The 14,943-nt window shown below is 42.2% G+C and overlaps 2 protein-coding genes and 2 long non-coding RNA genes across 4 annotated transcripts; 1 reads left to right on the top strand and 3 right to left on the bottom strand.

Annotated features, from left to right (window-relative positions):
• The first annotated feature begins 1,505 nt into the window (after window positions 1-1,505).
• LOC121764142 (protein FAR-RED IMPAIRED RESPONSE 1-like) lies at window positions 1,506-3,289 on the top strand. The gene is made up of 3 exons (XM_042160206.1): window positions 1,506-1,681; window positions 1,835-2,645; window positions 2,792-3,289. Exons 1-3 carry the CDS (start codon window positions 1,506-1,508, stop codon window positions 3,287-3,289), a joined length of 1,485 nt encoding a protein of 494 aa, XP_042016140.1.
• A 1,189-nt stretch (window positions 3,290-4,478) lies between these two features.
• LOC121765336 lies at window positions 4,479-4,999 on the bottom strand. Its single transcript, XR_006042823.1, has 3 exons — window positions 4,885-4,999; window positions 4,657-4,800; window positions 4,479-4,565 (listed from the first exon to the last, which is right to left on the bottom strand). It is a non-coding gene; the product is annotated as an uncharacterized LOC121765336 (long non-coding RNA).
• A 178-nt stretch (window positions 5,000-5,177) lies between these two features.
• On the bottom strand, window positions 5,178-5,714 carry LOC121765308. Its single transcript, XR_006042813.1, has 3 exons — window positions 5,591-5,714; window positions 5,349-5,500; window positions 5,178-5,272 (listed from the first exon to the last, which is right to left on the bottom strand). It is a non-coding gene; the product is annotated as an uncharacterized LOC121765308 (long non-coding RNA).
• Window positions 5,715-10,186: 4,472 nt separating this feature from the next.
• LOC121764141 lies at window positions 10,187-11,599 on the bottom strand. The gene is made up of 3 exons (XM_042160205.1): window positions 11,464-11,599; window positions 10,713-11,235; window positions 10,187-10,616 (listed from the first exon to the last, which is right to left on the bottom strand). Exons 1-3 carry the CDS (start codon window positions 11,597-11,599, stop codon window positions 10,187-10,189), a joined length of 1,089 nt encoding a protein of 362 aa, XP_042016139.1.
• Window positions 11,600-14,943: the final 3,344 nt, after the last annotated feature.

Genomic DNA, 14,943 nt, shown 5'->3' with positions numbered 1-14,943 from the left:
CTGTTTAATGTAAGTGTGGCCGTGTTTGAATGTTCGTCGCACGTTTGTTATTTTACCAAAGGGTTTAGCAATCCGTCAGGCTAGGGTGTATTATGTTCTAAGTCTTAAAAACGTTGTCGAAGTACACGAGCTGCAGTAATTCATCTGGGGTTGCACAATCATAGCGGCTAGGTAGTATTTTGTAACTGATACACATAATGTACATAGTATATAGTATAATGGTTAGTTTAGGTTCTGTAATGCATCATTTGTGAGCTGTAATGTACATTTATCCTGACCAGTTTAATTTAAGCTGTGTCGTGTTTGCATGTTAGGGTTATGTGATGCATGATTTCTGATCTATAATGTATATTTTCACTAACATGTTTAATTTAAGTGTGGCCGTGTTTGATTGTTCGTCGCATGTTTCTTGTTTTACCAAAGGGTTTAGCAATCCCTGAGGCTAGGGTGTAGTATGGTCTAAGTCTTAAAAACGTTGTCGAAGTACACGAGCTGCAGTCATTCATGTAGGGTTGCACAATCATAGCGACTTGGCAGTATTTTATAACTGATACACATAATGTACATATTATATAGTATAATGGTTAGTTTAGGTTTTGTAATGCATCATTTGTGATCTGTAATGTACATTTATCATGACCAGTTTAATTTAAGTTGTGTTGTGTTTGCCTGTTGTGCTATGTTTGCCAGTTTAACAAGAAACATGTACGTTTCTTGTTTTCCCTAAGGGTTTAGCAATCCTAGGGGCTAGGGTGTAGTATGTACTCATTTAATAAAATCATCACCTATATACCACGAGTATCAGTTATTAAACGAGTGTTTTGATATAAGCGCGGCTATGGACTAGTTTTGACTGATTGACATAATGTACATATTATACGAAATAATGGTTGTCTTAGGTTCAGTAATGGTCGAAACATGACCTGTAATGTACATGTTTGCTGAGCCCTTTTTATTGTCGTCGGTCAGAAATTCCAATCCCTAAATTTCGCTTACACTTTTTACGATGTATATGCTCGCGTTGTTGGTTTTGATACGCGCAAACAAGGGATGAGGAAGGTGGACGATGTCACAACCTGGTATTACGTTGTATGCAATAGGGAAGGCAAGAAGAAGTCGGACGAAGATGACCAATTGAATGCACGGTCTGGTTTCTCTATCAAGCGCAGACGGTTATCCAAGCGTTGTGGTTGTAAAGCGAGTATATCGTTCAAGTTTTTCTCCGAAGGAGGATTACCAGGTTATATTATCCAGTAGTTCAACGAGGCTCATAACCATCATATGGTTGAGTCAGAGCATCATCAATTTTTGTCAATCAATCGAAAGTTAGATGATGTACATCACAAATTCATTCTTGACAGTTCCAAGGCTAATATAGGGCCCACACTTACATTTAAAGTGTGAAGGAAATTCTTGGTGGGTTTGACCTTGTTGGTTGCACTGTCGGGGATATCAGGAATGCTTCTCGAGACATCAAAGCATACACACATGGATTTGATGTGCAAATGGTGTTGGATGATATTGCTAAGAAGAAGGAAATGTCCGAGGCGTTCACATATCACTACAAAGTTAATGCTTCTAACCAGTTGGTTGCTCTATTTTGGTGTGACAATCTAATGAAGAGGAATTACCACATGTTTGGTGATATTGTAGCCTTTGACTCCACGTACAACACAAACAGGTATAACTTCAATTATGTCTATTGTACATTACAAGGCATACAGTTGTACATTACGCGGTGCATTATTACGCATATATGATGCATTACTACTCAACTGACGTTGCATTATTCGATTTTGACGTTGCTGACGATACATTGCTATGTGATACGCAGGTACTGTATGATCTTCACTCCTTTCACTGGTAAGGATAATCATGGAAGACCTGTAACCTTCGCTGCCGGATTGGTGTGCAGCGAGAAAATAGGGGCATTTGCTCGGTTGTTCAGACATTTCGTCGAATGCATGGGTTTAGCGCCCAAGATGATCGTGACAGATCAAGATTTGGGCATGAGATCAGCTATTGAAGAGGTTCTAGTTGGCACTCGCCACTGTTGGTGTATGTGGCATATAATGCATAAGTTGGCCACCAAGGTACCGAACAAGTTGCTGAGGGACGACGATTTCAAGAAGGAATTCAATGCTTGCGTGTGGTCGGACCTGTTTGAACCTGACGAATTTGAAGAGGAGTGGAATAGATTGGTGGAACATCATGGGCTGGAGGACGTTGACTGGTTCACCACATTGTACGAGTATAGGCAATTCTGGATACCGGCATACTTTAGAGATTTTCCTTTGGGATCGATGATTAGGACTACGTCCATATCCGAATCGGAGAATAGCTTCTACAAAAAATTTCTGAAGCCCCGAGCTAACATTGCTGAATTCTACTTGAATTTCAACAACGCCCTTGAATTCCAGCGGAACAGTAGAACAACGTTGAACTACCACGATGCTACTGCCCTGCCTAGACTGGCCACTACTCTGCCATTCGAGAAACATGCTTTCACGCTGTACACCGACAGTATGTTCAAGAAAATCCAAGAAGAAATTATTAAGGGTAATGACAGATGCCGCGTGCTTGGATTTTCATCTGCAGAAATGGTTGACACCTACAAGCTTGGGGACAGCAAGCTCAATTCATACGTTCTCTGTCATGATAAGAATGATGGCTCATACTTGTGCGAATGCATGCTATTTGGTAGGCAGGGCTATTTGTGCAGCCATATCTTTTTTTTTTTGTTCCGGAACAATGAAGTGAAAAAAATCCCAGATAAATACTGCGAAAGCAGATGAATGAAGACTCCCTTAGCCAAGGCAGTACATGGGGAGTTTCAGGATGCCCTGCCAGGTCCATCATTGACGATAGGCAAACAGTGTCTAAGCAGGCGATTTCGATGTTCTATGGGTTTCTTAGACGATTTGAGACCGACATTGAAGTGCTACGTGAATTCGTAGGTGGCGCCGAAGAACTTGGCAATTCTCTTCAAGTTGGTACTCCGTCAACGTCCGCCTCTGAAAAGAGGCGGATGATTGAAGAGTTTTATGGTATGGTAAGGCCTGAAGTAGTTGAGGTCCATCCTTCGGATGTCGTGAAGACCAAGGCCCACGCTAGCAGCCCAGCGAGCCGTCTGATTTCGAAGAGAGAGAAGACTATAAAGGATGCTACTAGGCCTCTTAGACGGTGTAAGGCGTGCGATGAGATGGGCCATCACGACTCTAGAAATTATCCAATGCTTAAAGAGATGACGTTGGAGAAAGAGAAGCGGAAGGGCAAGAGGCCAACTTGACTTAGTTTTGATACATACAACATCATTATTTTTTTGTCGGATTAGTCTCTGTGATTCAATTGGATGACCTATTATTTTTAGTATTCCCAGTTTCAACATGTACTAAATATTATTGTTGCATTAGTACTCTGTTTTTGTTCATTATTCGATTATAGCACTTCGCTTATTCTATATAGTTGTTCCATCGCAGTTCATTATTAGCCACATTATGTACATTATACTTTGCATTACGATATTGATTATGTACGTTGCTGACCTTGAAGTTTCACGTAAATATTAAAACGCACTTACCGCAGTGTACATAAAATGTTTGCATTATTAATCTGTTTTCGTGCATTACATGTAATGAAGTTTTACATTATCGGATATTAGCAATGCACTTACTGTATATAGTTTTTCCATGCCCGTTCATTATTAGCCACATTATGTACATGTTGCATTACGACATTGATTATGTTCATTGTTGGCCGTTATGTTTTACATTAATAAGCACACAAACTTAATGTAATATACATTATTAATATACTACTGCTACGCACACTACTATCATGCTTCGTTTATTTATGTCCATTACCGACAATATATTGGACATTATTAGATTAATCAAGTTAACTCTGTCTACATTACTTTATACATATTTTACATTACTATTGTGTAACGTTTCATTATTCTTAAAAATAGAACAATTAGATGCGCCGACTCACTGTAATCAGACAGTAATACCCAAAAAATGTTTTTGTTTGCAAAACGCACATAACAAGTTGTTCACAAGACACCAAGCCACAAGTTGGCTGTGTCCACTTTCCAACATGACTTATAAAAAAACCCGATAGTTTTAATACTCACTCCAGCTAATAATTGTCCCATCCACATCCCTAACCTCACTCACCTCAGTCCAAACGCGCACTCACTCCAGCCCATAATGTTCAACCTACTGTTCGAAGTTGAACTTGGCTGGTCTCTCTCTCCAATACCTCGTGGCTTGAGACTGGTTGATGCCACCCCTGAAGTTGTGTGCACAAGTTAGGAGTGTCTTTGCATACTTGATTCTGAACATCTCTAAGCTCTTTGTACCTTTTGCGTTCAATTCGCACTCCCAATCCTTCTCCTTCTCCCCGGAGTACGTCTCTATATGGCGCATGACGTACACCCCCGTCTCCATTGTTACAAAGTTGTTCCTCCAGGGCCTTGTCACCACATGGGTACTACATTTTCGTACCTGCCCTGCCATTTTGGGTACTTTGCACTTGGTAAGTGCATCTTCCATGAATTATTTCTACATCAAATATGAAAAGTGTATAAGAACTCTTTACAATGTACATGTTGTTTAATATAATTCTACTGAACTGAGTAAACATACTACATACCAGGAGAGAGAGTGTCTTGCCATATTTGGTGCTGAAGGATCCGTGAGGTTCAGCCAAACTGTGGTCTATGATATTCTTTTTGCCATCTGCCAGATCGAAACACACCACATATTGATGGCTATCACCCCAAATTGGGAAGAAGAACTGCACAACGAAGGGTACATTACATTAACTTATAATGTGTACAATAGTATTGAATCTCAGAAACATTAGTATAATATCCCTCACCATATCGTATTTCTCCCATTGGTAGCATCCCGCGCCAAGCGCTTCCTCGAACATTATTGTCCAAAAACAATCGAACTGCCTTCGTTCATCCCATTTTGCAAGAGTGTCTACAATGGTGTGTTGCTGCAATTTTGTCGGGCAAAGCATTTCAGGTTTTGGTACCTATAACATCAATTTGAAAATCAGAGTGTAACATTGGTCACTCACACGTGGCCTTGTGGAGAAAAAGAGCCTGGAAACTGTCTCCGGTGTCTTCAGCTTCTCCATGTTAATAAGGTAAGAGCTCCATGTATCTATGATGGCGGGGCTCACAGCCTTGAAAGGTGCTAACGTCTGGAACTCGCCCTGCACGGTTTGCTTGAAGCTGTCTTGATAGACCACAGAATCGCTGCATAGCATGAAACATTTAAACAAAAATACTCCATGTGCCAACAAAAAACAAAGGAAAAATTAACCAGACTAACTTATATTTCTCGGCTGTGCTAAGGACCTAGTAATACAGCTCCTTGTCGACATTGTTTGCCTTGGCTGTTAGTCTAACAACCCGCTCGTTGAAAGGAGACCTTGCAGCCAGACTGGCTTTCTTCACTCGGGCTGTTGCCAGGTTTGCGGCCTGCTGCAATAAAGGAAGATATTATTAACACAACTAAGCATCATCAGTACATGGTAAAACTTTAATGTTTGCAGGAATTTAGCAATCCCATACCACATTTCCAGCCTCCTCCAGCTGGATCTCCTTCTCTTTCCCTTTGCCTTGCTCAGCCACAATAGGTTAGGGCACCTCTTTACCACTCACCCCCTTTCCAGCTCCACCAATCACAATGCCATTCTCCTTAGCCGGTGGAGCTTTTAGTTTGCACAAAACACAAGCCACATTATGCATGCGACCACAAAAATAGTGTACAGTTACAACAATACAGTGTACAAATGCAGTCCTTTAATGACTAATACATAACAAATAATGCACACTACTAGTTAGATAATTTACAGATTTTATAAAATAATGCACATATGTATCTTGCATTCATCATCTAACCCACATCACACAACAATTTGTCAAATAATGCCTAATTATTTATAATGTATACTACCGGAGTAATAATGAATATATTCAGTCACATAATGAAATATGCTACTTCGGAGTTGTGGATTTCACCATTTAACCCATCCAAATAAGGCTTCACATTATTCCTAATACCTTATAAATAATGTAAACAAATAGCTACATAATGTACACATTCAATAAAATAATCCACTTAGGTAAATTGCATTCACCATTTCACCAACATCACTCAGGAGGTAGATATATAATGTCAAATTCTTTCAAATTCTTCACAAATAATGTATACAAGTAAACAAATAATGTACACTTTCACTTAAATAATGCACACATAAATGTACAGTTAAATACATATACTGCAGATAAGAAGCCACATTTGCCATGCCAGGCGGTTTCCCCAGCCCACCTGGCGGGCCTAACGATCACTGCTTTTTCTCTTGGATTCAAGTTATATGGAAGAGATAACTGAACCAGATGGATCAGTTAGCAAATGTCGTTGCCACTTGATCAAGTTGATCTCGCTATCGCACGCCACCAATGTAATTTATAAACTCCCAATTTTGCACGACTTTAACAGTAAAGCGGCAAGTTCGGGGTCGATCCCACAGAGATGCTAGTGTATCAAGTGTGTGAGTAGTGAACAGGGGGTTGGCTGCTGCCACGCTTTAACTTGGGAGTTTTTAACTACTTATTTTTACTCTAGACAGAATTTAAGTCACTAACTTGATCAAGGAAATTTTAACTACTAGGTCAAGTGAATTTCAGACTAGAATGAAAATTAACTACATGAAACAGTAAACACCATGATGAAAACGATAACAGCTTTGATTAAAACTAAAACTCAGAACAATACATCGTGAAATTTAAACTAAGCTAACACTTCGGAAATATGAAAGCAAGTAAAACCGGGGAGATCCTCGGCGGGAAACTTAAGAATACGCCGACAGATATCAAGTATTCTGCAGCGCTCCTTCGATCGCCCTTTCTAACTAAGCATTACTTTATCTAAGCTATCTAGAGAACTGAACTAGACTAGAGAGCTAAATTAAACTAAACTAAAGACGGAAAGTAAAGGATCGGATCTTCTTTGCGTGGTGGCACATCCTCTATTTATTCGCTTGGCATGACTTCCAGCTGGATAACGATCTTGGCAGGGAATATTCGCTCATGCTGAGAGTGAGCGACTCATTGATGTCTAGGTGCTTTCCTTCTAGAATGACGACACTTTTCTGTAACAGATTCGTGACTCAGCTCTGTCCTTGCGTCTCATATATTAGCACGTGTCCCCTTCTTGAACGTTGTTCTTGATAACAGAATGTTGCGCACCATCCGGCTCATAGCCTCATGTGTCCTTCTTCTGGAAGTCAGCGGTCCCTCCTTGATGGTTGATTACTCCCCTGCTTTCTGGCCTTTTTCACCTATTGTACTTGCTTGATCAGTCTGGCTTTGTTGCCTTGGTCAAGTGGCATTTCTGCACATTAAACACTTGTTTTGCGCGATAAAACCGATCAAGTAGCGTACATTTTACCCCCAAACCGATGCATGAAATGAGCCTTATCAAACTGCTCACACTTAAAACATACTTGTCCCCAAGTATAAAGAAAAAAGAAAAGAAAAAGATAAGGCAAATTTGCATGGTTTACTCATTAAAAGAAAACGAAAAAAAGAAAACAAGACTCGAAATAAAAACACATATTCACATAGATGCATTAGATCAAATAAATTTCCAACAATCATACCCGAGGTCGAGGTCAATCCATTTGCCAGCAGCTTATGTTTCTTCCTTTTAGCTTTTACTTGATCAAGGTGTCAGTTCGTCAAGATTGCTCAATTTAAAAACCACTGTTGGATTCACTCAGTCACTCATTTTTCACCAGAGATGTTAGGACTGTTCACTCGGTATTGCCACAAATTTAATACCTCAAATCGGATTGCACAAGATAGTTCCTTAAGGTCCTTGTTTCAGGTGTAATGAGGCTTAAGGGTAGTGCTGTATCAAGGTAGGGTCCTAGAGGTTCTAAGTTTAAAAATATAAACTGTAAAAAGAAAAAAACACATGAGTCAAGAAACCAAAGATTTGAACTATGTATTTCGCCACTAGATATCTTACTTGGTCAAGTGGCGACTTCTAGCCTTGAACTTTTGGCTTATTTTTCTAACTTCCGATTTAACGGGTCAGGTTACAACTTTTTCTGCCCTCTTTTTCTCAAACATTTCTAGATAACAACATTTTTTTGACTTGATATCTGACTTGATCAACCTGATTGACTAACTCGCTCAACCCAGCTACCCTTTTATTTTTACTTTCTGTCGTACTACCCCTTTCTTTGAAATGACTCATCTCTCTGACCCCTTTTCCTCACGTATTTATAAAAAAGTATATGGATGTGGGTCTCGGTTATCAAAGAAAGGGTAAAAGTGTATGGGCTCAACTTGGTTAACTAAGGGGTGCCTTGCTTGAAGAGACAGGTTCGTGGAGTGAAAGAAGAAAAGACTCAAATTGGTTTAGTCCTAATGCCTTTAGTCCTTACTACTTGTGCAATTTTCATCTAGATATAAAAAATTCAGCCTCTCGTAAAAATTTTTCCTTTGTAACAATAGTAGAAAGTATTCTACTTTGGCTTATAACTCACATATAGAGAGACTTCACAGTAAGTTTTTTTTTTTAAAAAAATGAGCATTTCCATCATACTTGCGTCGTTCAAACTGATCAAGTTTTTGCAATCAAGTTTCTACATGTAAACATACTGATTCATTTCTCTAACTCTTCCCAAAGTAATCAAATCTTCCAATTATCCGATTTCATGCAAATTGCCTATTTATTACTAACTGATATTTTGTGTTTTCAAAATTTCTGAAATGTATGACTTTTATTTTCTGGAACTAACCCTCCCCCCTCCCACTGTATATGAACTCGTCCTCGAGGGACTGAATGCAGTGGAAAAAGGGTTAGGCAACGGCACAACAGAAACCAAGGAAAACTTCTCACACTTAGACCAGACACTGGGCTAAGTGTGAGGCAGTGCCAACAATCAAATATGCCTATCAAAACAGAAAAACAACAAACAAAACACATAGGCAAAATATAGCAAAACGAGCATGCATAACTTCTCACACTTAAACCCAACACAGGTCTAAGTGTGAGGTGGAGCAGAAAATCAGTTATACATACCAAAAACAAATAAAAATAAAATTGTTTTGAAACTTGAAATGAGTAGAGATCGGGGGGGTTGTACTTAAAAGCTTCCTTGGAGGTTGACCGGGAGATGCTGAGGATGGCCGGGAGGATGATGGGCGCCGAGACGGATGAGAGCTTGTAGAGGGAGGTGGCGGTTGGCGATATTGCGGCTGTTGGGATCCTCTACGGTTGAGCTCCCTGCGACTGTTCAGATATTTGTGACTTTTCACGTACAGGCGCGTCCTTTCAGAGTGCCAGCTGGCTTAGCTTCTCTGATACGCTTCCTTCCTTTCTCCAAGACGTTCTGTCCAATGCAGCAGTTGGCGCTTCCTGACACCTTTCAGTGGCTGCGCACGTCCTTTCATCACCTGCCCTGATCAACGAAAGTACTGTACTACCTATTAAATTCAAATTGTACTGATCAAGTGGACAATTAATTCCAGATGACACTCAAATAGTTCCACTTGATGAGCTTCCGTCCTTACTTCTGACTTTTAATTTCTAAGAATTAAAAACTAACACACGAAAAACTATTTACAATAACTACCAAGGATTTGACCGAGTTCCCCTGGGATGTCACTTGATCAGTTTAATGGATTAAGAATTTGTTGCTTGATCAAGCAGACTACCCACGAGTATCCAATCACTCCTTTTACCTGCTCACTGGGTTGGATTAAGCAGGATCAGTGGAATTTCTTCCACTGTGCCTGCTTCGGTCTTGTCTCTGTAGGGCCAACCCAATGACTATTTACCACGAAGGAAGACTAATTGGGGGGGGTCTCCTGGGAGTATGTTTGCCTCCTGTGTGTGCACTACCTTCATGGTACGAGGGTCCGCCCACTTTGAATTCCGCCGCCTGGGTATCAGTTTGAGTTGACACTGGAAGAGTAGCTATTTCTGCCCCACTATGAGCTCTTCCTTTCTCAAAGTGGGGTCGAGTCTGCGTTGTCGATTACGGTGGGGTGTCACTTCTTCTTCTAACCTGGCGGGATTCATGCACAGGTCTGGGTTAATCTCTGTTGTTTTCCACTTGACCACCTCTTGACCCAGTCTCAGTTATTCCTTCAATTGTCCTCCCTGTCCTTGCGGATTTGGTTGACTGGTTTTTGGTACGTCTGGTTGGACAGGCTCTTGAGGGTAACTGGCGATGTAGGTATAGACAATAGTTGCCTTGTAGGCGAGGGATTTTCCTTCAGCATTCCTCTCAATGGGTCAGCCTGGTCAGGTGGTTTCTCGACCCTTGCCGGTTGAGTGATCTCAGCTGGTCGTGGCGGCTTATAGAAATCCATAATTGCCCTTTCAATGGCTTGATCATCCATTTCCCCAGTCATCGTTGCATCGAACCATTCAACTGCTTCCTTCTTAAGTTGTTCATCTTCAATGGAATCAGTGGGCGGTCTTTTGAAGAGCTCATTTCCTAGATACCCTTGCTCCCAAGGCGTAATAGTATCCACCGATTGTTTGCTCTCATTGTCCTGTGGCTTTCTCACAGCTCTATCAATGCCGAATGTAAACTATTCTCCATTAAAAACCAGATTCATCGTCCCATGGCGGACGTCTATGACTGTGCTGACTGTAGATAGGAAAGGCCTTCCCAAAAGGACTCCGGTAGACTCCTCCGCTCCTGGCTCTGTCATCTTCATGACGAAGAAATCGGCGGGGTACTTGAATTTGTTGACCTTGACGATTTCATCTTCCAGAATTCCCTCTAGGTGAATGCAAGACCCGTCTGCTAGCTGTATCATCATACCGGTTTTGACGAGCTTAGTTTCTCCCAGCTTTTCATATATAGAATACGGCATGATATTGATGGAAGCCCCTAGGTCGCACATTGCGTGCTCTATTCGAATGTTTCTGATGGAAATTGGGAGTGTGAACACCCCGGGGTCAGTCTTCTTCGGTGGAAGATCACTTGGTTGGATCACCACGGCTACACTTTCTGCTTCGACCATCCTCCCTTTCTCAGTGACTTGTTGAAGGGCACTAGACTCTCCTTCTTTTGCGACTTGATCAAAGGCGATGGACTCAGGGCTTTCTTCATGATTGGGCACGTTTGTGGGTGATGGAGAACTCGCAGATGGGTTTTGATAAACTTCTTCTGATTTTAAAGATACTGCATTGACATTCTCTCACCCAGGTGGTGGTTGTACCGTAGCTGGAATTTTTCCTTCATTTCCCCTCAGCTCGCCTAGTGACATGGCGACCTGAGATAGCTGCATTGTAAGCATATCTAGTGCAACCCTCTGTTCTCTCTGGGCCTCTTTATATTTCTCGCATTGCATCGTGGGGCTGATGTGGGATCATTACATCTCCTGGACCTTCATTTTGCTGTTTGTTATACCTCTGAGTAAAACGACCTCCTCCATGGCCTTGTTGATAGTAGCCGGAAGGTCCAAACTGTTCTCGCTGGTTCCGGGAAAAATGATTCTGTTGGTTTCCTTGGAAATACTGGTTTCCTCTTTCGTACAGTGGGACATAATTTATCACTTGATTATTTGGCTGTTTTCCCTGGCTGCTTGACTGAGGGCCTTGGTGTTGGTACCCCCAATTTCCGTCCTGTTGTTGGCTTGACCAGTTGGGCTGTCCTCCACTGGACCAGTTTCCTTGGGGTCCATTTGACCAACTTGCCTGACTTCCCTGCATTCTGTTTCCTCCAGTATTTGGTCTATCCTAGATCCGAGAAGGCCATTTGGGCTGCCCTTCAGTAGGTTGCATCTGCTGTGTCGAGGGCTGTGGTGGCTGGTTTTGATTCTTGTCAGTCCATCGAAAGTTTGGGTGATCTCTCCTTGGGGCTTCTTTTTGCTTTCCCTGGATCCGGTTGCCATTTGCGTTCCAGTGGCCAACGACATTTACTTGGGGCAGCGGCTCTACTTCTGGGGGGAATTCACAATAGTAGTAATGATGCTCTTCTGGCGGAGGCGGTGGCGACGCATACTGCGTCTCTTTCGGTGCAGCTGGTGGAGGCGGCCTAGCTTTCTCCACTGCCTCAAGCAGCTTCTTCTCCATCTGCTCAAATCGACCCTCCAGCTTTTCGTCATTGCGTGCCTCGACTGCGTGCACCACACCCCTTCTGAACTGGCCACGGGACGTCTCGTACGAGCGTTTGGCCTCGATAAGCCTTTCCAAGATGTTTTTGGCCTGGCTGAATGGGGTCTTTGAGAAATCCCCTTGGGCTACGAGGTTTAGATCATTCTTGCTATCGGCTGTCAGTCCACCATAGAAGATCGAATAGATCTCCCGCTCCCCCCAGCTTGTGGTTGGGGCCTGCTTGAAGCAGCCATTGGAATCTATCCCAATACTAACTGAGGGGCTCATCGTACTCCTATCTGGCTTCTGTAATCTCCCGCTTGAGGGCACTCGTTTTTACGTTTGTCACGACCGCCCATACAAAGGGGTACCACAACCGCGGCGATCGTGACCGACATGCATGGATAACAGTTTAAAAGAAGACTTAATTGACTTAAGAAAGGAAAACAACCTAGTTTTTGAGAAGACTTAAGGTAAAATGCTTTTAAAAGAGCAACGGGAAAAATTGGACTTATGAAATAAAACAATTAATAACTAAGGTAAAACAAACATTTAACTTAAATCTCGGAGAACACCATTTTCAAAAGACAACGTAAATACTTGTTTGATACCTAACACCACCATACATGTTCAAACACAAAATATAAAGAGAAGATTAAAGTCTTGAGACATAGTTCAAATTATAGCAGCGGAAAAACAATAAGGTTAAAGGAGAGTCAAGGATAGCGCCTATATATGAGGACACAACGCATCCTAGGTACTTAAGCCAACTCAACATCCACCGCAACATCCCGCTCAACCTGCACATAAGAAAAATAATATGCAGGGCTGAGTACTTGTTGTACTCAATGGGCTCATGCCGAAAATATTTTAATAAGTTATGTCATCCATACCAGTGATCTCGAGTTTTATATAGTAAGAAATATCACGAGAAACACAAAAATTCAAGTCTGGCCAGACAAATTTATCTCCCCATTTTCCACATCAATCCATCAATCACAATCACAGTGCGACGAAAGTGTGGCCACACTATTCGCCCAGCTTTGCTTCGCTCTCCACCGACAACCGTCATGTGTGATGCTGTAGCAGTTGCACAGGCTGAAGTCTGCACTTCAGTTGGGACTTCAAGTCCGGCAACACCAGCATCAGTATAGATGATATCATGGATATCATCACCTAATGGATCGGGCATGGCCATGTCTCCTTGATGCTCTTCATCTCCTGGCTGATCAACAACAGGGGCAACATTTGCTCTGTCATCAACTTGGGGAACTAGGCCTCCGCCACCGCTAACCCCTGCCTCTTCTGTTTGCTGTATAGCAAATGGGTGAGGACAATCGAATCCGTCCAAAACAAAGGACGCCCTAGCAAAGCTAGTGTTGATGGTCTTCTTCTTGTCATATGCGGCCATCATCTTCTCCATCTCGTCAATCCAATCCTGACTGTATTCCTCTTCGTCGTCCCTTGCCTGTGTAAGTGTGGTCACAATCTCCTTATCTTCCACCACATCACTCTCTTCCATTCCCAACAATTTTTACCAATCTGACTCCCCACTCGGAAGCAGTCATCGTCCAGCAGCTCCACAGGTATAATCTTGAAATCATCGACCCACGTCGAAATTGCGTGGGCCATCAGCGAGCTTGAAGGGAATGAACTTGTCCCTTACACACTTCGCTCTATGCCTACTTGTAGATGTTGTTTTTCCTCCAGTCACCGATGCGAGCCTTCTTCTCTCCTCTTCCTCCAGAAACCTCTCATTCTCTAGCCGGGCCTCTAACCTCCCTATTCCGAACTGGTCGCGCTCAGCGTCCTCCCGTTGCCTAAGGGTCTCTCTGCTGTCCAACCCTTTATTGTCGGCCAGGCACGGATGACTCGCCTCCGGATGTGAACCACGCGGTCCACATAAGCACACTGATAATGGGCTCGTCCTCCCGTTGTCTAATGGGCTCATGCCGAAAACATTTTAATAAGTTATGTCATCCATACCAGTGATCTCGAGTTTTATATAGTAAGAAATATCACGAGAAACACAAAAATTCAAGTCTGGCCAAACAAATTTATCTCCCCATTTTCCACATCAATCCATCAATCACAATCACAGTGCGACGAAAGTGTGGCCACACTATTCGCCCACGAGACCGGTCGACTAGCAAGGGCGGCTCACGATCCCACCAGTGTACACAACCTGATAGGGTTTGCGGCCCTACTCAGACCCGAATTCGTTTCACAACACAGCCACATAGCCTAACAGAGTAAACTCATACGAACTAGGCATCAGGCACACAATCTCATAATAAAAACAACATGGCATGACATAACAGTTAAACCACCCTTATAACGCCACATAGCATTTTCGGAAAAGTAAAGAGGTTTGAAAAGAAAGCCCACCTCGTTCGCCTAGCAATTCACAACTCAACTTATAGCAACTCTCGATCCTCGAGTTCACGAAAATACAACACCCTTGTCAACGACAACACAAGTTAGCCTTCCACAACAACATTTTACTATGCATGTCCTATCGCTTCTCTCTCATCGTTTTTCTCAAATTCCCCAACCAAACATACGTCACAAAGGTGGAAAGACACACCGTAATATATTTCAACTTATCTCACGTGATCACATCATTAAACACGTTCCTTGGACATACATGCATCATATAATACTTTTAAACTTGAAAATAAGAGTTATTTTAACAAGGCAGAAAACTGGCAGAACTGTGCGACCGTTTTGTAAAAATCATTATAAATTCACCCGACCTCATATGAAGCTAAATTTTGGTCACAACACAGAAGAC

Source organism: Salvia splendens, chromosome 14 (assembly GCF_004379255.2).
Source record: "Salvia splendens isolate huo1 chromosome 14, SspV2, whole genome shotgun sequence".
NCBI lineage: Eukaryota > Viridiplantae > Streptophyta > Magnoliopsida > Lamiales > Lamiaceae > Salvia > Salvia splendens.
The sequence above is the reverse complement of the archived record's forward strand: the minus strand, read 5'-3'. Positions and strand labels throughout refer to the sequence as shown.